At 45.8% G+C, this 27206-nt stretch overlaps 1 protein-coding gene across 3 annotated transcripts; it reads right to left on the bottom strand.

The window, feature by feature from the left end:
• Nucleotides 1-3764: 3764 nt before the first annotated feature.
• Nucleotides 3765-26255, bottom strand: CIPC (CLOCK interacting pacemaker). Of its 3 annotated transcripts, XM_061568349.1 has the most exons (6): nt 26038-26254; nt 19031-19155; nt 14915-15108; nt 10385-10766; nt 9710-10060; nt 3765-5950 (listed from the first exon to the last, which is right to left on the bottom strand). In XM_061568349.1, exons 2-6 carry the CDS (start codon nt 19125-19127, stop codon nt 5409-5411), a joined length of 1566 nt encoding a protein of 521 aa, XP_061424333.1. In that variant the 5' UTR covers nt 19128-19155; nt 26038-26254; the 3' UTR covers nt 3765-5408. The 3 variants fall into 3 exon arrangements, with proteins under 3 accessions (XP_061424333.1, XP_061424332.1, XP_061424331.1); XM_061568348.1 differs by having other exon boundaries at nt 9710-10766; nt 19031-19196; nt 26038-26255; XM_061568347.1 differs by having other exon boundaries at nt 9710-10766.
• Nucleotides 26256-27206: the final 951 nt, after the last annotated feature.

A 27206-nucleotide genomic window follows, 5' to 3' on the forward strand; every position in this document is an offset into this window, starting at 1 on the left:
CTCTGGCCTGCCTCCCGTGCCTCTTCCCACTGCAACACAAGAGCTGCTTCCAACGCGAATATAATCACCACCTTCATCACCGAGCCGCGTGAACCGAAACGTAAACGCACACACAGGATTCCGCTCATGTTTCATGCGATGTTTTTTACATCAGCGTAGTAAAAGCCTTTGGCCGATATTGTGACCTACTATTTGTTTTCTAGTCTGTCACTGATTCTAGTGACTCGTAGCAGTGACAAAGAAGGCGATTATGTTTGGTTTTCTGTCCTTTCCTCTATAAAAGGTAACGGTGCAGCCCTGCAATTACTCGCTCACACTAATGCTGGCAGGTCTCCACTTGAAGATATTTGGCCTACTCTTCCATGCTGGCCAGATGTCTTGAATGAGATGGGTGTATCTTCAATGCACCCTATCACACACTGCAAAACAGGAATCTTTATTTATCCTGGAGAAATCCGATGAGCTATGAAGCCCTTCCCCACAGATGTCCAGTAGACAGATTTCAGGGTGGAGAGAGGCGGGGTGGTAATAAACTTGCACCATTCCTTCTTACTGCCGAGCCGGAAGATCGAACCGGCGACCTCTGCCTTGAAAGTCCAGCGCGCTGACCATGGCACCGCGGCAGCATTTGTCGTTCTATTCGCATGGGCAGCAAGAAAGTGAAACGTGCGTTGTTGTTGTTCGGAAAAATGGAAGGAACAGGAAAGAGAGGAAGGTCTATCAGATATTGGCTTGACGACGACGACCTCAGGGATCGGTGCAAGCAAGATGTGGCCACGGCTTGAGAACAGTGGCACTGCAAGAGAGAGGAACGTGGACACAACAAGACGCAATGTGCAGTGGACACCTACGGATCGTGATGATGATGATGATGAAGATTCCCATAGGAAGAGCGCAACGCAAAACGTTTCCACAACCTCCATAAAAGAGCAGCACCCGTTCACGTTTGGCGCCTCGCGCCGCTGGGGAGCCCTCCCTCCCGCATGGCGCGCGTCCCCGGCGGACGCCACTCGCGCGCCGGTTGCGCTCGTTCACCGCCAGCTCCTGCCGGGCAAGCCCCTTAATGTACGCGAGGGAAGGAAGATCAGTCCGCTTTAATATATCTCAAACGGCAAGGAAATTAAATAAATGAAGGCTCCGGCAATTACAGTAAATGAGACAAAGTTCTGCACAATAACTCTGCTCGTGCGCTTAATTAGCTCGGACAATCGCGCTTGCTGAGCGGGTAATGCCTCTCGCATCGCTGACTGCAAACCGCACACCATCCATGTATCTTAACGCGAGCCTTCGGTGACAGCAGTGAATGAGTCACACCTGCAGCAGCAGCGGCAGCAGCAGCGGCGTCTGGGGCAACATGACCCCAACCGCACGCACGGCGTGCCTTTGAGGAGGGGAGGAACAGCACACGGCGCTCAGACAAGGCCCGTGGTGCCCGTGCTGGCTCCACGCACACACGGGTGCTCACGGGGCCACGTGGTGCCCGTGCAGACTCCACGCACACACGGGTGCCCACGGACCCACGTGGTGCCCGTGCAGACTCCACGCACACACGGGTGCTCACGGGGCCACGTGTGCCGCGCGCGGGCCACGTCACCACGCGCTCCGTCAGTCACGCGGGGGGGTGTTTCGTGTCTCGGAGGGATGCCCAAACGGCACGCCACACATCCCTAAGCGTGCAGCATTTGAGGGAGGGAGGGAGCGAGAAGGGGTTGCAGGATCAACGCTCGCCCCGCACCGCCGGCATTATCAAGGGAGCAGGGGGGTGGATTTGGCCCCGCGAACTCTGGACCCATGAGCGAGTGTAATCACAACCGGTCAACCAAATCAGCACAATTGGGGGTATGCGCACCGCCTGGTGAGGCTGCCGCAGCTCGCCGGGAAGGCAGCAATAGCGGTGATGGTGGTTGATGAAGAAGAGCGAGTGGCTCGGGCCCAGTGGAGATCATCCGGCATGATCACGGCGACTGGCGCAGAACGGCCAACGCGACTGAGCACCCCCAGTGCTCTAAAGGGTACTGGGAGAGATTCTCTACAGAACCTGCGGATAACTTCAATGCATATTCAGTATTCATAAATGTGTTCACAAGTATTGATTACATATCGTACTATTTGCGCTCACTGGTCTGTTACTTTTAGTGGCTTTCAAAAAGACTCCAACCCGCTTTCGTGAACCTCTTTAGTAAATCGTTTTGTTTCCGCTTCGATTTCAACAGCTGCCCTGGAAGGAAACATTCATGACGAACGCATCATACATGCGGTCAAGTCATGAGGAAAATGAAAGTTAATTGAAACAGTGCACACACACAAGCATGACGCGCTTCTTGTAATTACACGACAGAGTAGAAACACGAACATTGCAGAGCACACGCAGGACAGAGACGACATGCAAACTGTTAAGAAAAGTAAGTGGCCTTGGGCAGAACACGTCGCGAGAAGGAATGATGTGGCCGAGGGTCAGGAAAAATTACAGAGTGGCAGCCAAGAGATATAAAACCTCGGAGAGACGTCCATCATGGAGATGGAGCGACGGAAATGAGCTGTCGTGCAGCTGCTTGGCGGACGGTTGCATGGCACGATCGCAAGGTATAGCCTTCACTCAACAGCGGATTGATCCGATGACGATCACGAACATATTGATGCGCATGCAATGCGTGAATGGTGCGAGGGATCCATCGAGCGGCTGGGTGTGGTGGTGGCACGCGCCCTGATGATCCGGCGTCCGTTTGTGGGCCTCGCAGCTGCAATGCGCGGAGCATCCCCTCCACCTTCAATGGCAAGAGCTGTCTGCTGGTGGTCACGTGAAGGGTCTCAAGTCGGCTTATCTCCTTTTCCGTGTGAAGGGGCCGTCCATAAATGACGTCACGCGATTTTGGACGATTTTTGACCCCCCCCCCCCCTCATTGTCACACGGCGTCACAAAAAGTCAGACCCCCCCTCAAATATGACGTCACAAAGCTCTGCCCCCCCCCCCACCCATAAAAAAATATAAAATATGCTTCAAATCGCTTTAAACTATTTTCATTGTAGTGCGTATTTAATGTGGCGCTGTACTCTGATGTTGGAGAAAACATTTATGAAAAAGTCTATTTAATTAAGTAGAACGTGTTGTCTATATTTATTTAAAGTTGCGCATTTTGATGTGACGTCAGATTTCTCAAACTCCCCCGCTAGGTGCGTGACGTCATTTATGGACGGCCCCTAAGTGACAATCGTCGTCCCCTCGCACGTGTACATTGCGCTATGCGGCACGGATGTTGTTGTTTTTCACCACGTGTAAGATGTTTGTTAAGAAGTTTGCCCAATGGGTTGCTCTTGAAAACACTGCCCTGCGACGTTGTGAACATTTCCTGGATCAAGAGGCATCTCACCGTGACTTGGTCAATGCAGTGCTGGACGAAGGCCACGTCGGTCGCGGGGGATGTCAGACCACGCGGGCCAGCGTGGGGCTGGTTCAGACACCATTGCCACCGACGTTGCTGGAAACCAAACTCAGGTCGCTGGGTTCAGAGAGCGGTGCACTCACCGCACTACTCCCAGGTTAATAAAATAAATTATTGTGATTATCATCACCTAAGATACGCTGCAGTTAAAGCACAAATATCATGATCCCTGGTTTCCTTCTGTTAATCATTGGTGAAAAGGCAGCAACGAATGTGGAAAGTATGCCATGTGCGGAGAGGTCACGCTCATAGATTTTAGAAAATAAAAAATATACCCGACACAGCAAGGCGAAAGTGATTCCACGTGTACAAACCACGAGGCACCTTTAATACGACATTCAACTTTTATGTTCGACACAAACTTAACACGGGAAGATGTATTTGACCGGAGTAAACTTGGAAACGGGGAATACATCCAGCCGAAGCAATACACACGACAGACGTACACATAAATACACAATCTCTGCGAAGGTAAGTCAACTTCGACATTTTGTTACGATATCATTTGGGTTCATGTAGCATCAATATATCGTCTCTCTGGACATTTTTCATAATACTTTTCTGGCGTCACATACAAGCAACGTACGTGCAGGATACTGATACTCGATTGCGCTTTTACTTGCGACGGCAGGCGGCCACTCTCGAGCGTCTCCTCGCAGCTCACCGTCACACGCCCACCACGTGTCGGGGAGACAAAACGGCTTTGCCCGAGAAAGCACATTTACAAGGAAGGTATCGGCATGTGAGTGCAATCGTGGTTCATTTGAATGGCAAACCCATGATCAAACGTGTCAATGTCACAGAACAAAGTGCTGTAAATGTGTTAAATAGCAGGGAGATGTTGACATTAGGCAAAAGGTAGGACTTAAAAGTGAAAAAACCAATGAGGCCATGTTAACGTGTTAGTTATTTTTGTGTTTGTGCGTGCGAGTGAGCATTTAAAATAACTTCGGCAATGTCCGTTAATAGGGTTACGTGATTAACATCTGATTTGCAAGATTAACATCGTTTCGCCATTGCACATATCTCAGCACATGGAGCATTGTAAAACAACGGTGCATGCCTCCACGTGGAATTGTTTTACTAATTTCATCTTTGTTATTTTAACTCGTTAGTAATTTTCTCAGTTTTTCACTGTGATAAATCAACTTTACAGCTTTGAATCAACAATCGTTCCGCATCCACATCTTGCTCCATCTGCCCCCTTGGTTCAGTGCTTTGTCACTAGTTCTATTCATTATTTGCCATCTCTTCCAGTGGATGAGTGCTGCTGCTCAAAGCACTTTTCTCAAAGCCGGAGGAGGAGCAACGTCCCAGGCTCTTGTTTGTTCTCCAAACCATGCGTTTCTTTTCCGGCTTCTTCGAGCGATTCCACACGTGAGCTCTACCACGCTCCCTTGACGGCTATTCATCTTTTGTTCGAATGCGCCAGTGACCAAATAAAAAATAATACAAAGACGAGGGGCTTCGAGGGGGGAATAAATAACGTGTAATAATAATAACAACAAAGAGGCTCTCTTTCAAGTACGGCCCAAAATCTGGCTCAGAAAGACAAACATAAAACTCGAGGACAAATACACCCTTCACAACAAATCTAACATCACACAGACACATTAAGAGAATGTTAATTTAAGACAATGTATTGCACGTCTTAAATGTGCACCTCGCACCTTGTTCAATCAGCTGAATCCCGTCAATCAGCACATCCGTGAGCACCTACCTTGTTGTACGTTACATGACCGGGTCCCCTCTGCCTTCAACTAAACTCCTGGGCTACATTTTAATCAGGTTGCTTGTGCTTGTACAATAGTGCTCTTTTCACAGTCATTGCAGAAACATGCCTCCCGTCCTACCCAAATTCCTCTTATCAATGTCAAACGGGACGGGACATTTTTTTCGAGAGCCGTACAAGTGCTGTGCATTGTCTGCCAACCCCACATCAGCCGGTGCGAGCGAGACAGAAGGCGATCACGCTGCCCAGGAAGTGACAACACCGATGCTGCCTTGGCACGACGCATCCGTCAATGCAGCCCACGGCAAGCAGGCCTCTCCAACATTACCACCGCCGCCACCGCCGTCATCACATCCCACAAGTCCAGTGTCCTGCGAGCCGGGCCCTCCGATCTCCGCGATGGACGACAACGACGACGAGGAAGATGAAGACAACGACGACGAGGCGGAGGCGGCGGCCGGTTCGGCGCTGCCGCCGAGCGCGCCCATCGCCTCCTGCAGGCTGTCCCAGGCGGAGGGCTCGGGCGAGCGGGCCGCCCTGCAGAAGAGGCGCGCCAGCTGACGCAGGTGCTCGAGCTCGCGCTGCGCCTGCCCGTTGCGCTGCAGCAGGTCCTTGGTGCGCATCGTGATGTCGAGGAGCCCCGAGCGGCTCAGAATGGACACCGTGTTGTGGAAGCGCTGCTCGTGGCCTCCGGCGGAGAAGCCGTCGCTGCTGCCGCCGCCGCCGCCCTGGTCGGCATCCCCCGATCCGTTCCTCCCTCGACTCTGCTCCTCCCCTCCTGAGTCATTGAGAGCACGGGCAGCACGTCATTACTGCCATGTAGGTTCACGTCGCACCTCGGATTAGTGCGGTTGGCTACGTACGGTGCAAAAGAAGTTGAACGTACATACGTGGTTGTGCTGTACTGTATAGCTATCTGATGTGTAAAGCCGGAAAATACAGTACATCACAGATATATTTCTACAGCATTTCTTTATGATACATAAGCAGGCAGTATCTTTTTTACTATACAGATTACAACAAATAGTGAATGCTTGGAATACTTGTGGCACAAACCTCTAGTCCAGCGCTTTGGAATCAAGGGATGGGTGGACTACTCAAGCATTTGTGTTGCGAGGTGGTCGGTTGACAGTACAGAACAAGCGAATTAGAGAACCTGTCTGTGTGGACTTTGGCATGAATGGGTTTTCTTCAAACGCTCAAGTTTCCTCCCACAAGCAAAATAATCATTAAACAAGAACCGGCTAAACATCCCATAGAGCCTTCATACAAACTGATGCTTTTTCTTGTAAATAAATTACATTATTCAAGCATCCCAGTGGGATTTCTTAAAACTCGGGGTCCAGAAAGCTTAGTGGACGAGGGAAATTTTATTTTATTTTGGCGAGGAAGCCAATACCTTGCGTGTTTATTTTTATAACTACTTTCAACCTACTGGGGCCACAGCACAATTATTGTTTTAATGATTTCACCAGCTATATCCCAACAGAGCTATTGGTAATCAAGCATGTGTTGAAAGCATTTACACTGCTAATCTCCCTACAGACATTGCGCAATAACCTGAACATGATATCTCGAGCCTGCGCAGTGCATCGACTTAACGGTCTCTCTCACACAATCACAAAACTGCGTGCTCTTTACTTGTGCAGGCGCATTCAACGCTTGCTGTTTAGAATACAAAGCGGAGCAGTGGCTCTAAGCAGGAGCTCCGTGACCCCGAGTTCAAATCCTGGGCACAGCGAAAGTGGACTGGCTCGCCCCCACGTGAACAACCCTGCACTGACCGTCATGGTGAAGTATGGTCAAACGACCCCCCATGATCAAAACAGTGCAGGGGGACGTTCATCCAGGAGTGGATGGCTGATAAAGGACTGTTTCGATTTAAAGCTTTCGTGACTGCAGGGATTCATCTTCTTGGTTCTTTCGGTAAAGTCACATAGAAGGGAAGTAATAAAATAATTCTATTTTTATTATTTTATTAATAATATTTTTATTATTTTATTACTTCCCTTCTACGTGACTTTACCGAAAGAACCAAGAAGAAGAAAAAAGGACTGTTATTAATTATAAATGTATTATTATTAATGAAGTTATATATTTTTATTTACTATTCTATTTACCAGGTAAAGCCCACAGAGCTATTTGCTCTTTTAAAAATGATAACTCAAGGAAGTGGCTCATCATGTGGAAATGTGTAAAATCTAAATAATTTAAACACGTGTTTCTGAATGTCGAGGGAAAAACCGGAGGACCTCGAGAAAAATTCACATGACGACGGAGGGAGGCGTGCCAAACTCTAAATATACAGGTGTCAGGGTCGGGCTCAAACCCACAACCTACTGCATACCAAGCCAGGGAGATAACATCTCGTCGCCATGGTGCCCTATACACAAAGGATGTCTCAACACGAGGCTAACTGAATCAAAACCCAAAGCACACGTTTACGATTTTTTTTATGGCTTCACATAATCAAACTTGCGAAAACTGGCTGAATCCTGAGCGGCTGCACAACACGCGGTGCTAGCCCTGTGATCAACACGTGAACCCATGAACCTACGCGGTGCTAGCCCTGTGATCAACACGTGAACCCATGAACCTACGTGCTGCTGGCCCTGTGATCAACACGTGAACCCATGAACATACGTGGTGCTGGCCCTGTGATCAACACGTGAACCCATGAACATACGTGGTGCTGGCCCTGTGATCAACACGTGAACCCATGAACCTACGTGGTGCTGGCCCTGTGATCAACACGTGAACCCATGAACCTACGCGGTGCTGGCCCTGTGATCCAACACGTGCACAGCATCCGCCCCCAGCACCACCTCTCTTTCCATCTTTATTTATAACCACGCTACTTATCATTTGACGCATATTCCAATATTGGGCCCTATTCAGTCCCGATGATAGGAATCTTTCCATCTGGTTTCGAATAAAAAAGCAAGGCACTGATGTTCGCAGTGTCACAGTTTGTCCCAGTCACCATGATCGAGCCACTGTAGGGTATTAAGTCGACCGTGCACTGTGAAGCCATATGCGCTGTCCTTAATCTCCCATGCCACTCGATTTCGTATCATATAGAGATGAATAAAACCTTTTTGCACACATAACAGGGACACAATTACAAACCCAAGGCCGGTCCTCCATCATCACGACCATTAAACACCCAATCCAATTATACATTTGCAACTACAGGGTGACTCACTGAAGGATTCGTGACTTTCACACCATCACCTGCTTAGCTTTCACGAAAAAAATTACCATTACCATGAGCTTTTATTTTTTATGACGTCTCTTCACCCAAACTCAAGAGACCATCGCATAAATATAAACCCACCCTTGGCCTCAATAATTCTGATCCTTGGTGTTAAGCTACAGGTCGTAGTGGGATGTCTGATACTGGGGCTGACCAATGTTTGTTAGCGGTTTATCTTACTACTGAAAAACGCGAACTTAGCACTCCTGTCATTCACACAGCACGTGTACAAAGGTTGCAGTCTCTGTGCCAGCGTCAGCAGACTGGATGACTTCACCCCTCGCCGAGTGATTACGCCGATTCCCTCTCCCAGATGCCGATAACACTGCCCCCCCCCCTCATCTCACACGCTCGGTGCCGCGTGCTGGGCTCACGGCTTGCAGACAAAACCTCGAGCAGGGCACACAACAACGAGGAGCCCGAAACCGTTGAGAGGTTCACAACCTGAGAAATAGCCATTGCTTGACAAAAACACACGTACATACATACAGCCTGTTGTCAATCCACTCCAGGATGAGGGCCTCCCCATGTCTGTGGTGCATATGCGACCATACTTCACCACGCTGATGAGTGTGGGGTTGGAGAAGGTGGAGGGAGTGCAGACCGATGGATTTTGACACAATGCCCTCTGCACTATCCAGGTTCCATCTGCTTAACTTCTCAAATATGACAAGATTGGGTTCACCACAGGTGATATTGAACATATAGAGAAAATAGATGTGGAAAATGTAGTTTTAAGCAAGGTTCAAATGCTGATTGTGAGTACCTATTAAGATACGCTACATCTTCCTGTGCTTGTTAACACAAAGCACCTAACAGGGCGTTGCACACTGTAACACCTTCCATTTGCGTTAGAGATTGCGGGTACCAAATTCTGTTAGTCAGCACAGCACAGAAGGGGGTGATGCAGACAGCAGCACACCTGAAAGCCTCAGTGCTAATCTTCAAACGTTGCCAGGGCCTGGAACAGGTTCAGATGATGGTTGCCACTGACGTGCACTCCGAGACAGGGGGATACTAACAAAAACTACCACAATTTGGCAGGAGGCAAGGTACGATTTGAGGCCAAGAAGGTGGTAAAAGTTGTATGACAGGAGGGGGACACTGAGGTACTGTGGGTTTACAGACAAGGACGAATGACAACTATGTAGACACCATATTAGCACGAACAAATGTACATCCTCAAGGGGGCCAAATAAAGAATGCGAGTGTTTGTGGGTAAGTGCTCCAAGCGCACGAGTGAGTGAGTGGGTGGGTGGGTGAGCGAGTCATGGGCCCTACCGTGCGCGTGGCCGCCTGCTGCTGCTGCTGCCCCCATGCCCTCAGGCCCGAGGGGCAGCACCTCATCGAGGAAGTCCATCGTCTGAAGCTCATCCTCGCAGAGCACCGGAACCGGCACACAGGGTGCGATGAGTGGAACCATCGCTGCTGGAAGCAGCGGGGCGTCCGCCACTAGCTTGCACGGGGCCGGCGAGCACGGGGGCGACACCGCGGGTGAGCGGGGAGGAAACGCCGCACTGGGCGGGGGCGTCGCTGCCGACACCGCCGTTGCCGCCACCGCCACCGCCACCTCCTCTGGCGCTCCCGCAACTCCCGCAGCTCCGGCCGTGCCAAGCGCTGCCCCCTGAGGCTCTGCAAGTGGAGCAATCGGGATGGATGGCCCCGCTGAATTGAGGAGCGATACAAGTGTGGTAAACTGCTGACTCAGCGGCGTGCGGTCCCTGTGTGACACCTTCTTCATGTGCCTGTGGCGATGGCGGCTGCGGCTGTGCTTCTGCCGATGCCTCTGATGCTGCTCCTGCTGCGCTGCATGCTGGTGCTTACTCCGAGGCGTGAGCTGCGTATCACGCATCGTCACAACGCTTCCTTTTTTTTTGCTCCGCTGCTGCTGCTGCTGCGGTGGCATCGGGCTTGCAGCACCAGCTACTGACGCGACAAAAGCTCGGGCTCCCTCACCGTTCGCGAACTGCGGGCGCTTGCCGCTCCACGGCCCCCCGTCCACACGACTCTGAGGAGGAGGAGGAGGAGGCGACCCCGACGGTAGCAGCGGCGATAGCGGAGACGGTGGCACTACTGACTCGGGAGCGGCGCCCTCCGCCTTGCCGGGTCTCGGCGCAATGCGCTGGTACGAGTTGAAGATGGGCAGGTAGCCGCTCGTCTTGGCCTGCGGCTGGTAGGCGCATGGCTTCGGTTGGGAGGAGGGCGAGGGTGGCAGCGGCTGCTGCTCATGAGGTGTGGCCAGCGGCGGCCCTGGGACCAGAAGGATCTGAGAGTGATCGCCACTCCAGGCTTTCAGCTGTGCGTGCATCACTTGGGGGTCAGAGGTCATGCACAAGGGCTGCTCATGGCAAGGCCGTACATGAACCAGAGAGAGAGGCATGGGGTCAAGGAGGGGGGGGGTGGAAGGGACAGAGTCGGGAAAAGTGGGGTCAGTAAAAGACAGCAGGTCATGTTTTTGGCAAAGTGTAGTCTGACATTCACACATCTCCACAATCTCGGTAGTTAAAAAGAGTTTTATGTTGGAAGGTTTTTGCGCAAATAAGCCACACCCTAGAAATAAAAAAAGAAGTCAGGGAGGTAATGTTGAATAAAAAAAAGATCAAACCAGATTAACAAGATGAAGAACAAGTTTACAAATTTGCGACAGTTGTACAGATATGAACCTTAAAGTTGAAGACGCGCAAGTTCAAAGTGAAAACCATTGTAAATATGTATAACAAACACCTGCCTAGTTTGCTGAAAACACAATGTTTTATTAAAGATGTACCTGTAGTTGAAGCAATTCGGTTACAAGGAAATATTTGGCACTAACAATGTAAATGTATTCCTAAACATGAAACTCGGCAAGAAATCACATTTCACTGTTTAAACACCAGGCTTGCTGTGGACTTAAACACTCCTGTAGATATTCTTGGTTCTTTCGGTAAAGTCACGTGACTTTACCGAAAGAACCAAGAATATAGATCGCTGCAGTCAAGAAAGCTTTAAATCGAAACTCCTGTAGATATTAGTGTCACCCCAAAGTATTACATTCACATGCTTACCTTCCAAAAAATAATCATGAAGTGATGTTGTGTGGAATGTTAATAACAGAATAAATAATGTCTCCTCCTTCCCAGAAGGCCTGTGTCCAATTCATTATGTGCAGAGACAAATTTGGGAGGAGGGCATTTATTTATTTTGCTATCTTCTCCAAAGATTCACAACTAATTTTTACAATGTATTGCTTTGAAAACTGAGATTTTTACCAGGCTCAAATATGATTGCAATTTTTTACTTCACCATTTTCAATCACTGCAAACTATTCTCAGATGCTCTCGTCTAATGAAGGGAAAAGACTGCAACACTAAAGTGTTTAGCATGTGTGTTAGTTCTGCAATTCAGAATGCATTCTTGTGAATGTTGCTCAGTCTAGTTAGAACTGGGAGTATTTGAGACGGAGCTGGGTTTAATGCGATGTCGGGGATTGGCTTATAATTTTTATTCGTAGTTACTGTTAAACCAAAATAACTTTTTTACTTTTTTCCCCAAGTGAGTTGTTTAGCCCATTGGCTACGTATGAGCTCTTTGATGAGAGTGCCTACGTGCGGTGCGTGCAAACGGCTGCTGGTAACGTCGTCAACATACAACTGTAAACACCCCAAGCCGAACACAGCTATTGGTTCCCCTACGACAGGCCAACGTTGTTTGCAGTATCTCTCAATTTGCATGACACTGCACTTGGGTGGATTTCTGACACCAGACACATAGGCACAATAATGGGGCAACTTAACACACAGAAGCTTGGAAGAGCTCATGACAATAAAACGCTGCTGCATTTTACACTCAACATTTTCCACGCTGCCCATTGGTTTGGTTAAGGCTCATTAATTTCGATTTTAATACTAATGTATTAGCTAATAACTTTTATGCAGCACCACCCCGTATGCAAGTACAGTAGAACCTCGGAGATCGAACGCACCAGAACTCGAACAAATCGGTGTTCGAACAATATTTATGAAGATTTTTTGCCCCGGAAACCGAACGAAATTCGGAGGTCGAACGGTCAATCGCGACTTGAAAGAACCTGTACGGCTGAGACGTGTATGGCCAGCGTGCATGACGCTTGCCCAGACAAAGGTTTTACCCCCTCCTCCTCCTCACCACCATCCACTCAAGCCATCAACTCTCCTTACTACAGGTAAAGTGAAGTTCAATGTTCATTTATTTCATGTATTCCATATATTTATTTATTTATCCATCTATTTATTGTGTTTCTTGTTTTTTGTATGATTTTATGCATGTAATTACTGTAAACTTCGTGTAAAAATGCTTTATAATGAGATATTTCTTGTGTCTGGAACCAATTAATGTCATTTACATTAATTCTTATGGGAAAAATTCATTCGGTGTTCGAACAAATCGGTGTTCCAATGGCCTTCTGAAATGAATTAAGTTCGATCTCCGGGGTACCACTGTAAATTTGGTGTGGACACGTAACGCATCATTTCTGCAGGTGGGAGGCGGGTCGGTGAATAGTACAGAGATCATTGTGTCCGGGACTTGTACAAGCAGGGCAAAGAGGTGGCCACAAAAAAGCCAGTATAGAAAATTGGGCGCTGACGAACATTGTGCGTACGAATGTTTGAATGTTATCCCTCTGAAAGTGTTGGGTGACTCATCTGCTGCCCATTATTAGGGTTCTATGAAAACTGCATGACCACAACTATGAACAAAATGCAACGCATGCCTTTAATGCAGCATTTTTCCCCTTGGGGGGGAAACCTAAGCAACTGCTGTGTTGTGCTTTTCTACGGCAGACTTTTGAAGTGGCCTACATTGTCTTGTACCATCGTCATATTTTGTAAGACAGTTCATATTCTAGAAAATGTAACCATTTGTACACAAAATCCCCTGCCTAGAACTATGGGTAGGTGGGTAATTAGAGTGGTAGATGGCAAGAAATCAGGTACTGGCAGGACATACACCTCCGATTAGCACGGGTGGATACGTACGGTGTGAAAGAAGTTCAACATACATACAGCTCGAACATTACTTTTCTAAAATGTCTTCATAATAAACGCAGAGAGAAGGCTACCGACTACGAAAATGTATCAAATTAAATAACAAGGCAAAATGTAACAACACAGTTGTGTACACAAACACAATTATACACAGTTGCTTTACTAACACGCCCCAGTTTCAAAGTTGAACAGGGGTTGAATGACCGGTTAAAAGCGTTCATCGTGAGCCCAACGCGCATGAGAAAAAAAGACCTCGTCAGAACACGCGGTTGAACGCATGACCGTAAAGGGCAGCCAAAGGGTATTTGTCAGACCGGCTGGGAGCCATGAATCCACCACCCCCACTGCCCTTCGGAAATCACACAGCAGCACACGCGCTCAGGGGCTACTGCAGTTCACCTCTCATTCCTGAGACGCTTACTGGGGCACCCACACACCCGTTTTTACGTGTAGTTACTTCTTAAACAACAAATCTGGTCTATGAACAATGTCATTACTATAAGGCTCTTTACCAACAAGAAAATGTTGACAATGCCTATGAGGATTTCTTGAAAGGGAGATGCTAAATACAGACATAGTTTGTATGTCAGTAGCAAAACATTATAAAGCCTGCAATGGTGCACCGTGAGCTGGCAGAATGAATGAAAAAAAAACGAAATCCTCACCGAGCATGCTTTAATTGCTTGTTGTAACATTCTACGGACTGAAAGGAATTGGTGCTGACTGTCGATGTGCCATTTCAATACCGTGGGGGAACGCAAGTGTAAACATTTATACATGTAAAGTTTAGAATGAAGCTTAAGATCAATGACACAAGTAAACACAACCGAGAATGTCAATTCTAATCGGGCTGCGTGGAACTGACAGGTATCACATTATATAACCTTGGTTCTTTCGGTAAAGTCACGTAGAAGGGAAATAATAAAATGATAATAATAAAACAATAAAATTCTCACGACGTTTCGATTGCAACACAAGCAATCATCATCAGGTGTGAAAACCACAGCAAGAAAAATTGCTGTGGTTTTCACACCTGATGATGATTTTTTTATTTTTATTATTTCCCTTCTACGTGACTTTACCGAAAGAACCAAGAATATGAATCCCTGCAGTCACGAAAGCTTTAAATCGAAGTAGGTAACACATTCTATAACCTTGATACCAGCGCTGGTAATACTTGGAGGTGTCATTATCCAGATGTCACTGCCTAATATGCAGACAACATTGAAATCCTGGCAAGTGCTACCACCATAATGACTGGTGATTCCAGTTTTTAAGTGTGATGTAGGCATTGCTCAATATCACAAGGTTGCATTTTTTCAGATATAAAATCGGTGAAGAAATCAACTTGTGCCTATATTTATTCTGCATGCGTTGTATCATATGGAGAGAAAAAAAACAATCCATTTGTGAACTGAACCATGACCCTCAAATCACAATAAATCATCAAACCGTGCACGAGACGCTTTTGCGATGATTTCACCTGGTTGATGAAGACGTTCTTGAGGATGTAGAAGGAGTGCAGGCCAGGTTGAGCGAAGGTGCTGGTGGACTGCGCGACCGCCTGGGGTTTGGCTCCCACGCCACCACAAGCCCCGTCGCCGCTGCCCAAGCCTTGCCGGCGGACGCCTCCTCCATCTCTGCCCTCCACCAGGCTGTGATGCTCCGAGCTCGTGTCTGCCAGGCACCAGGTGGGCAGCGCGGGTTTATTAAAATGATTTTCAGTTGATGGCCCCCCCCTACCCGCCCCCCCAATCCTGCCACCCACCCAATTATATTCCAATTACCTATGACCAAATCATCCGAAATGCATGTGGGCACCACTGTGGTGAGATGTCAACTACCTCGCCCGGTATACAGGAGCTCGAGGGTCCGATTCTGGCGCCTGTATATTTGGAATTTGCGTGTCTCTCTCCCCGTGGCCGTGTGGATTTTTCTCCGAGTCCTCCGGTTTTTCCCTCCACATTCAGAAACATGCGTTTAGAATATTTGGCTACTATAAATTTTCACATGATAAGCCACTTCGTTGAGCTATGATGTGTGGCCAGGTCGCTTCTGAAAAAGAGCTAGGAAGCTCAGCGGGCTTTACCTGGTAAAATAAAACGTTTATTTTTTGTCTTATCTTGTCAGTTCTCAGAAGATAAGCAGGGCTGAGCCTGGATAGTGCTTGTGTGGGTGACAACAATACACAATCAGGTTGTCCTAAGGTTGTGAAGCTACGTGGTGAGCAACACAGGGCAGTGCAGTGAAATCCACTGTGTGTACCGCACGTCTCTGCACCCACGCTTGTGCTCCCTGCCTTCACCAACCCACTCTCACCAGCGTGGTGAAAGTCAAATAGCCTGACAGCCGCACGGCACGTGGAAGTCCTTATCCAGCAATGCATTGACAAAGGGCTACATATAATTGATAATGTTAATGAGTTACAGGACTTGTACATAACTCGATATGCATAGAACTATTACAAATACCAAATAGAATTATAATCGGCCATTCTAATCTCCCCCTGTCATTGCGAAAAACGTAAGCTAATGTTTTATTAGTAAATAAATGGTATATACGACAATTTTAGTGTTGTGTTTAGCTCATATCAGTAACAGCGCACGTGTTTCCATTCACATGTGAGCATGGACATGTGTTGTACAATATTAATGCACACGAAGCCTTCAACAACTCATAAAAAAGTATAGATATTTTTTTATAGATACCCAACTATTATTCACTCTTCCTGATATCCATGGCCCTTGAATGGATGGGTGGAACTTTTTATTGTATGCCTGCTTAGTCTAACTATTATATGTGTTTACCGCAGATAAGAGCAGTAACCTGGAAGTGAGGCCAAAATGACCCCACTGTGCGTGTATCTGCAGACAGTGCATTGAACTTCCAGACAGCGCTAAACTAACTGTGCAATGAATCACACTTTTCCTATGCTGCCGAAAATTTTCATAAGGTATGTTGTGCTTCTGAGTGTGAAAGCAAATCTCAAGAAATTCTGCCCCCTCCAGCCCACAACTTACCTAGCACATACCTTACCATCCCTCATTCTACCACCCCCTCCTCGTCATACACCACATACCCTGTAGCTCGTCACCACACAGCAATCGTCATGCACCTCTCACCAATCACATCCTACACCCATCAGAGACCCCACACCACTCACCCTGCCACCACTTACTACACTCCTCAACACCTCATATCGCTCACAATGTCTCGCTTTAACTTACTGTTTTGAAGTCAGATACCCAGCCCAGCCCTTAACCCCCCAGGCCCCCCCATCACCTAGTGATGGCTTGCAGAGTATCCACTCTCTGTCTGCCGCTTTTATCTCTCTGTCTGTCTACCTCTGATTCTGTTTCCCTTTCACCATCTACCTCCTCCCTCTCCGACTTCCTGTCATCCTCTAAATCCCTGTTTCTGGCTCCATATCTTCCTTGCTGTTTCTCTCCAGCTTCCATCCCGACCCCACGTGCTCATAGGGTTCGCAGTTGTTGCTTGTACAGCAGCCTCCACTTCTGCTACCGTTCGCCGCAGCATTCTCGATGCACCGCCGTTCCCCGTCCTCCAGCCCCACCCCGCAAGAGCCGCTGGCTGCTGTGGTCATGTGATTACGGCGCTGCACAAACAATATAAATATCCTCCTTCGAATTACTTATTAATTTTCCATCCGGCCAGATCTGAATGTAAAATGTCTGGCTAGATTCTGGCCACATTCCATATTTGAAGAGAAAATTCGGGACACCCCTACAATAAAGGTCAGCAATAATAGTGGTAGAGGTGAAGGTACTGGTGGTGGTGATGGTGGTGGTGATGGTGGTGGTGATGGTACTGGTAATGGTGGTGGTGATGGTGGTGGTGATGGTGGTGGTGATGGTGATGGTGGTGGTGATGGTACTGGTGATGGTGCTGCGCTGGCCCGGTCAGTAGTGGGTGGTGATAAGGCTGTTCGTAAAAGCGTGCCACATTTTTAGTATCATCCTCGGCTTGTCACGGATAAGAGAAGTATCATGGCAGTTGGCGAAATATTCACCCTAATGCCGATACGTGGGTTTGACCCGACCTGAAAGGGACCCAAAAGTTGTCGACTCGAAGTTTAACATTCATCCAATAATTCACGCTCAAGTGAATATAAGAGGAGTAACACCATGGGACCTCCAGTTTTAAAGACAATGCATATATTGTCAGAGCATGTTTCTTGTTTGTATTTTCACCACAAGTATCTGTGGTTAATGAAGACATGATTCCTTGAAAAACGTTTGGTGTTTTAACATCTTAACACCTCTTTCGGTAAAGTCACGTAGAATGGAAATAATAAAATAATAAAAATAAAACATAATAAAATAATTCTGGGATGGAGGGGGGAAGTGCACCTTGACAAAAGAGAATTATTGAATTATGTTTGATTTTTATTATTTTATTATTTCCATTCTACGTGACTTTACCGAAAGAACCAAGAAGATGAATCCCTGCAGTCACGAAAGCTTTAAATTGAAATCTTAACACCTGTTTTGTTGCCAGAAAAAAATAAGGAGTAACCCTAAAAATTATAATTATTGTCCATGCTGCTTTGAGGGGATATGAGGTGTTAAATGCGGGAATAAGCACAGATAACTGAATTAACCAAAAAACTTCCCCTGTATCAGTGAGGAGAAGAGGAGTTTCACTGTATTCACAAATAGCTCTCGAGGTATGAACAAATTATATTCCCTTTGTTGACAAATTGTGGCTCATGATTCTGAATGACAGTCAGAAGGTCACATGACACTTAAAAATATTGGTCAACCAATTTATAATCATTGGTCAACCAATCTTTTTAATGGTCATGTGACCTGCTATTTATAGGAGAGGCTATTTATAGAGGATATTTAAAGCCTCTACTGAATGCTCTATAACATGAATTTCACGAGTGTGGATTCCTTGGTGATAAAGGCACTGTTCACCCATCACTTACTGCTCTGTGGGAAATATGGATGGATATTTTTGTGCAGTCCCAGAGGCGGGACAAGAGAATGGGCTTCAGTCACGCCTGTCCCCTTTGTGGTTGTATTTATAGCAGCGCTCACAGCAACGAGGGGTCCACAGGCTGTCGCTGAAGGTCAGTCGCAGCACATAAGCAATCTCTGCAAAGCCACTGGTGCATTATTATTCGCAGAGACAAAAAAGAAACACTCGATAGGACTTGACGTGAATTTCAGTGTCGACTGAATATCACTCGAGTGCTCTTTGAAAGAGTTACATAACAGTATAGGAAATTCAAGTAAAAAAGATAAAGAGTTTGAATTATGCATTTATTAAAAAAAAAAATCTGGCCTACGCGTAAGTACTCTGACGATATGGTAGGTGCACGGTTATGCAAGTATGTAGGTAGATAGAAAGCTGGTCTTTAAATTATTAAATTATAAAAGGTGAGACTTCATTTAGACACCATATATAATTTTCAAGGGAAGCCTGGGATAAATTTAACAAAAAATTAAATACAATCACAACGGTTCTGGGATTAACATCACTATACAGGCTATACAAAAAAGCAGATGTAATGAAAACACAACCACATGTGCTTGTCAGTGATCATCACGTGCATTTTGGAATGGAAAGCTACCAGAGAATCCAGAATCTTGCTCAGAAGCAGAGCTGGTAGGAGCTGTGGCCTTGGGCAGCGTGGACCGTGGAGTTCCTTCCTTGCGCACGGCCTCCATCGCGCGTCGCCGCACCGCCCGCACACCTCTGTTGCAACGCCACACGAAGACAAGAGGCAAATACACTCCCTATAGTGGACATGGACTGTTGGAACAAGTGCTGCAAGCGAGTACCTATGAAAGCCGGCATGGCACACAAAGGGGTGATGTAGCCCGCACCACGCCAGGCTGTTGTTGTCTCCCCTGTGCTGATGTTTTACATAATGCAACCTGGTACTCATTTAAGGCTGAGTTGACATAGAGGATATCCAGGACTAGGATAGATATTTGCCACTGACATTAGCCATGGCTGGGCATTAAACCCAGTTCAACGGATTTATATAGCAGTGCACTAACCACCATACTACTGCTCCCCGATTGCACAACACCTACATTTTCAACATATCATTCAGACGTGTATGAGTAAGCGATTCAAATATACATTTTTTTACAGCTGTTTGAAAATGATTTGTTATATACACTTGTCATGGCCCAGTAAGTGTTTACACATGGGAGCTTAACATGAACCCATTTGACACGAAGCTCATTCAGTTCTGAGGGTGTGTTCCAAACAGCTTCTGCTCGTAACACAAGGGGGGAAAAGACTGTCGACAGGACTGGTTCCCCCTTGGCCAACCAACACCAACCACTATATTGGGGCACCACGGTGGCGAGATGTGAACTACCTCGCCTCGTATACAGGAGGTCGTGGTTTTAATCCCAACCCTGATGCCTGTTTATTTAGAGTTTATATGTTCTCCCCGTGGTTGTGTGCATTTTTCTCTAGGTACTCCGGTTGTTTCCTCCACATTTAGAATCAACATGCATTTAGAGTATTTGGCTGCTGCTATAAATTTCCACGTGGCCAGGATGCTTCTCAAGAAATTGTTGAGTTTTAGTTTTGTTTGGAATCTGTAATGCTACTGCATGGGTTTTTGGGGGTTCCGTTGTATAGCACTATTATCTCTGTGATGCATTAATGCATCAGCAGAACAATTCCACCTTCATCAAGTTGTCCCCGGGGTCCCCGAAGAACCCGCCCTTGTCCGCCTGGGGGCCCAGCAACGAGGAGCCGTTCAAAAACAGTACGGTTTAAATAACCATCCCGGTCATCCTATTTATTCCGCCACCGTCGGGCAAGTGGTCACAGACACAAGCCGGGCTGTGGTTACCAGCTGAACTGGGTCGTTCCTGGGTTCGTGGGCTGTGGCATGCCAGCGGTCGTCGGGGTTGTATATAGTCTGGGGGTTGGGTTATTACGGTGCGTTCGTGAAATTTTTTTTTCTTCTTGTTGTTGTGTTGACTCGCGAGTGGAATGGCGGCTGTTGTTGTTGGTTATTGTTATTATACCGCTACGTGAGGTATAGAGGTCAGCCGGGACGGCTGTCTTTTTTCACAGGGGGGGGCTAATGTAGTGATATAGATTGGGTCACTACGGCATGTAGCACTGGCTGCTGGCAAAAAGGAGCTCGGCTGCCATGGCAACCCTGTTGGCCAGCGGGTGAGGGGGTAGGCGGGAGGAAAGGATGTGGGGAGGTGACGGTGGGGGTACGGGAGAAGCCCGGGAACCTTCTAGGAGGTTCTAGAAAGGGGGCGTAGCCAAGGAAGAGATATAAGGGGGACCCCGGAGAGGACTCAGGGCCGTTACTGGAGTTGACCCCTGGAGCCAGTCAAGTCCTATCAAGTCAAGTCTCGTCAAGTCTTCGTCATCAACATCGTCTTACCCTCGTCTTCAGCGTTGTGTGTCAGGCAGTCCATTGCTGTCCTCACCTCACTGTAGTATTCCCTGTGCCTGCGAAGGCTATAAATAAACAGAGTGCCTCCTGATATAGGGTCTCTCTAGTCTGTCACTACACGTGTAACACCCTGCTGTGAATGCTACTAATGTAGACTTCAGCGGGTGTGGTACAAGCTTTGACACGCTACACTTAATTCCCCTTAAATGTGGTGACTTTACTTCACGAAGAAAACGTGATGCGTTATGCTGGATTAAGGTTGTTTCAATATTGCGCTTTAGGCTAACCACATAAAAACATTTCTGCTGATTTAACTTTTAATACTGTTAACATGTGGGTTTGGATTATCATCATCAGTTCTGGTTAATCCACTGTTGGATGAAGGTCTCCCCAAGCTTCTGCCACCTCTGGATCCTGCAATCTAACAATTCACCTTGTGCCTTGCCAACGAACTGATTTCATCATTCCACATCCTCGTGGACTGTATTCCATTGTTTGGCTAAATATTCGTAGGTTTAACCTAAATCATAATCGGGTTTTATATAAAGTGGCATTAATGTGTGCATATGTTGTTTTTAATTAACAATACAACCATGTACACATTTTTGTAATGGTTACACATTCGAAACCAAAAGTATCAATTGTTTTTTTTGCTGTAGCAAGTTGGGTCTGCATACAAATTGCTATTCCAATTGCAAAATCTGCCAATAATAATACAGAAACCATGTATACTGTTTATGTTGGCTCTTAAGGCAAGAGGACTCGTTTAAGATTTTCTTCTTTGGCATGATTTTAAAGGATGTACCTGTCAAGTTTTATTTCCAGGGCAGAGCATAAATATGTATGCTCCAAGTTGACATAAGAGTTGCTTTAAATAACGGTTGACTTGCTTAAGCAAGCTGTATTATTGTGGAAACATTTTTGGGGAAAAAATTGTCCAGTGGGTTTGTTTTAATTCACAAACATGGGACTCTTTCAAGCTTGCAATTTAGTTAGGTACTTTTTGTTTGCAATGCACGCAATCATTTGTGTTATTCATCCTCCAGGTCAGATACATAAAAGGCGATTAAAGGCAATATGATGAACTGAGCTAAGTGCATAGTAAATGAATTTAAATCTCGAAACTTTTTAATTCCTGTAACTCAGGGACCGTACTGACTCTCTACAGGTTGATGTAGCTGTAGTGAGTTCAACTGAGTCGCAGACGTAGACATGGAGGCAACATATTTATTCAGTTTCAACACACGGGGTAACTTCCCCTTAACAGAATAACAAGCTAAGGTGGTGACCACCAGGCTAACTACACTAGTTACAACGCAACCGTTACTATGGACCAGGACCAACGACTTCGGCCCGCGTCGTATTGGAGACTCGTTGAACGGAAAACGTAGATGAAGGGTTTCTTCCAGGATGAACAACAACCCTGGTCACTCCCGGGACCCGACTTATATTCTCTATGGCGAGGCCGGCTCCGCCCTTGGCCACATCCACCTTCCAGAATCCTTGGGAAGGATCTGGGTCCCGATCACGTGACCACCCCTAGCCCCCTCTTGGGGCCCCTTTGTCAACTTAACCGGTCACGTGTCCTTCCGGGTCAATCAGAGTGGCATGGCCTCACACAACCTCATCCTTTGGTCGGCACCCACACAGCCTGTCCTGTAGGGTCGGCCCTGCACTTAAAGTGTGGTGCCATCTAGTGCTATTATTCAGCGCACACCAGGCCCCTCTAGGGCCGGTACTACACCAACACCATTGTGGAATCCGGCGATGTCGCTACATAGCCAATAACCTGACAGACTTTTGTGTTTAAAGTTATCCGCAAGAAACCCTGCAGTGTTGTCACAACATACCTGATGATAGCTGGTTGTGAACCAGTTTTAATGCTGCACCATAGAAGTTTAGTGCCCATAATGCCACTGATATTTTTCCATTCAAAGCCCACATTGACTAAAATTATGCAAATGTAAATGAAAGTTTATTAAAGGTTGAGACCGAACAGATTATTGAATTTAGATGCAATTATAGCAAATTTGAGTGACATTTATTTTATATCAAGCATTTAGGTCAATAAAGAACTTAAAACCCTGGCTCTGATAGTGTGGTTTATCTATTACAATGTTCCGACAATCATCATAGGTTGCTGTCACAATGGTACAGAGTGAAATATAATACAAATATAGGTTTGCAGAGTTCAGATAATCTGATTGAGGATTTGGTGTTGGGAATGTGCAATTAGTTCATTGGGGTACACCAAACTGCACAAAATGTCAGTTACAATTGTATTGACCCATGTGCCCCTTGCAATAGCAGCTTCTTGTGTCAATGTCTTCTTCCCTGGTTTAAAGTCAAAGTGTTCGTGATTATGGCAGACTGGCCTGCCAGGACTACACAGTGGTTTCTTATTCAAGATCAATTGAAATACTGTATTCTTATGCATCATCATCACCGTCATCATTCATGATCATGAGGGATAGCCATGGCCATTGACATCCCTCATGCAACAATCCATATAGCTCCTGCACACAAGCTGATATCATTGATCCATCTCCACAGCTAATGTCCTCCAAGGCATAGATTGGACCACCAGCCAAATACCCTTCTCGTAAGTCTAATATTTCAGAAAAATAAATCTCCAATTCATGTTCTTCTCTCTGTATCTCAACGGTTATTCCAAACGTGCAATTCTCTATGCTTCTTTGTGGACTTTTCAGATAATTATATAATTTTATTTGTCAATGTCCATGTTTATAATCCATAAAAAATAATCACGTATAATGTATAAATAGCTTGTATTGACAATAATTAAAGAAAAGTACCTATTGAAAAAGTCTCAAAGCATCCCAATGAAAATTAACACAATATTTTAAAAAAACTACGATTACAATGTGAGTGAATGGCACGGCCGCTCTAATCTACAAAGGCATCTTGTTCTCCCGTGGAAAAAAAAAACACACAAAAGGAGCAGGGCTAAGCGTATGTTGCATCAGATCCTCAGAATTTAAAATGTGTGTGTGCTTAGTGGAAAATCACTGGCTCCTTGGACACAAAAACGATATCCTGCTTCTGTAAAAGGTTCTATGGCAAAGTGCCAATCCACCTAAAACTTCTGAACTGAACAAATTGTGCTGGATTACTGAACTTATTGAAACCCTAAAACGTAACCATTATTTAGATGGCATTGTTCAAGTTTTGCTTTTTGTAAAAAAAACTACATCACCCCTAAGCATGTTATGCTTTCTCAATTGTATCTCTTACACGTATATATTAGGGCTGAACGATTATAATCGATTTGAAATCGAAATCGCAATTTGAAACAATGCGATTAGCAAATCGCGAAGGCTGCGATTTTTTGCGATTTCAAAAGTCCTCTTACTTTCTTATCGGAATTGTTTAATTTTGTATTATTATAACTTTATTTAACTTAACAATTGTTCTATGTTTGATTGTTCTATTTCAATTAAAACATTTTAATAAATACATGCTGGAAGCAATTCATATCTTTTAAGTTCTCATTCTTGCATTAGAATATATAGAGCAATTCATATTTTGATGGTATCATGTGGTAATGCTCCATCACATGTTTTAAATCTATTACACAGTGAATATTGAACTGAAGCTTGACTTAAACATTTTTAATCGCAAATCAAATCGTAATATCTGTCAGAAAAATCGCAATTAGATATTTTCCCCAAATCGTTCAGCCCTCGTATGTATCCTTCGTGAAACTATTTGAGAACATGTTGAGACTTAAGGTCTCATTTTCAAAGGTGACCCAGATAACCGTCATACAACTAATATGAATACGTATGTTAAATAACAGTACACAACAAACATAATATGCAGACATGTGCAAAAAACCACTGTGCATATGCAAACCTTCATCAGCATTCCCTAAAGTGCAGTGATTCTCTTGTCTAAGATCATCATGAAATACATTTGAGCAAATGTGGCACAATGGCCATGTGCTGAACGTTATAGTTTCCTGGCCTGAACTATTATTATGTTGTAATTTCACGTCAGAAACGTATGAGCTATTAAATACATGAAACTAAATCGTATTCAGAATGGCTCAGGAGGCAATACAATTGTCCATTCAAAACTGGTCAGCTATACTGAAAGCAGCGTTTTAAATGTTATAGACATGCAATGTTTTATTAATGAACGTGTTGCATTTTGGTAAAACTATTTTCATATTCAGTATTCATTCTATAGATATAAAACTGGCATTTTTACTGCAAACATTTAAACATAACATTAAGAAACTGGATAAAATAGGTGATAATTTCCGAATAAACACGATAACACGAACTTAAACCAGTACGTAATTTTACATAGGAGCCGGTCAGATTACGGAGATCTTCACAGTGGCGGACAGACTTTTCTACTTTAGAATGAAGTGCAAGGCGAATTGAAAATCAGGTCTTAACATTAAATATCACCAATAGCCAGTCATACGTTAAGTATTTGATTAAACACTCGGGCATTCTGTGCGAAAATAAATACAAATTTAGTTTTAAACAACGCGTGAGACTGAGGTATTGATTATATTAAAAACTCGCACTTTATTTATTAAAGAGGCATTTTGGCTCAGAGGACTTTCAGCCGATTTGAGGGGTTCATTTTTGTAAACACCGATTAGCTACGTACGGTGCGAATGAAGTTCAGTGTATATACAAGTGAATCCGTTTCATGGTTTAAATTATAAATCACTTGTAGTCTACAATTATTTTATTTAAAAAATGTAATGCAACTCAGACGCCAGTTGCAAAACAAATAAACGAGTTAAAATTATATCGCTACTTGGATGAGTGGAAGTCGTAAAATACTAAAGCCTCACTTGTGAGTAATTTCGACTCAATAGGCTCAGGGCTGGCTTTAGACACTCAAGATAAAAGCTGAAATAAAACACAGCAGTTGAAGATTAAAAAAATCATAAAACGTCAACAAAGCCCGGTTCGCCAAACCATTCACATCGCAGCAGAAGCACAGACACACACACCGCGGCGTTGTTTAAAAGCAATGCACAGAAACCACGCCCATTTAACAAGCGTCGTGTATAACAGCGAGGCAACAGGCTCGTGCCGTATGCACAGGAATAAGATGTTAAATTAAAAATAGTTTAATTTAAATGAAGCAATGGTGTACGGCACTGTACGCACACACACGTACAGTAGAGCATTAGGATTGCTACTCACCAGCAAGGCGCTTTTACAGAGCGACCGACTCGCGCGAGTATTGTGCCCTTGGCGAAACGCGGGCGATTACCTTGACCACTAACTCCGTTCTGTGTTTCACAATTCTCATTTATATTTGCGCTCAATATCAATTAAAAACAAACGCGCCGACTGACAGTGAGGGAGCAACTGGCCTCGCGCCAGGCGGTGCGTGGTGACGTCACGACGCGGCGGCTCATCAAAACGCGGTGACGTTTCTATCAGCGCGATGACGTCACTTCAACGCGATGACGTCAGAAATCTACGTACGGAGGTGGTATTGGCGTCCTGTGAGGCCGACGACGCGGACGCCGTAGCGCGTGACGTCATGACGTTGGAAGCGCGGTGACGTCACGACTCGCATGTTTCGCCTCGTGCAGAGAGTGGAGGGGCGGCAAGGGATTATTTTGAGATTCTTAGGCTTCACAGCCATTCAACTCCCAAAGCTGTGATCCCCTACTAATTAAGTATGGGGTTGACACCAGTTACCCATGTCAGCAGCCTACTAATTAAGTATGGGGTTGACACCAGCTACCCATGTCAGCAGCCTACCAATTAAGTATGGGGTTGACACCAGCTACCCATGTCAGCAGCCTACCAATTAAGTATGGGGTTGACACCAGTTACCCATGTCAGCAGCCTACCAATTAAGTATGGGGTTGACATCAGCTACCCATGTCAGCAGCCTACCAATTAAGTATGGGGTTGACATCAGCTACCCATGTCAGCAGCCTACCAATTAAGTATGGGGTTGACATCAGCTACCCATGTCAGCAGCCTACCAATTAAGTATGGGGTTGACACCAGCTACCCATGTCAGCAGCCTACCAATTAAGTATGGGGTTGACATCAGCTACCCATGTCAGCAGCCTACCAATTAAGTATGGGGTTGACACCAGCTACCCATGTCAGCAGCCTACCAATTAAGTATGGGGTTGACACCAGCTACCCATGTCAGCAGCCTACCAATTAAGTATGGGGTTGACACCAGTTACCCATGTCAGCAGCCTACCAATTAAGTATGGGGTTGACACCAGCTACCCATGTCAGCAGCCTACCAATTAAGTATGGGGTTGACACCAGCTACCCATGTCAGCAGCCTACCAATTAAGTATGGGGTTGACATCAGCTACCCATGTCAGCAGCCTACT

The sequence above is a fragment of the Lethenteron reissneri genome, chromosome 41, assembly GCF_015708825.2.
Source record: "Lethenteron reissneri isolate LAM-NWPU_2019-01 chromosome 41, ASM1570882v1, whole genome shotgun sequence".
Classification (NCBI taxonomy): domain Eukaryota; kingdom Metazoa; phylum Chordata; class Hyperoartia; order Petromyzontiformes; family Petromyzontidae; genus Lethenteron; species Lethenteron reissneri.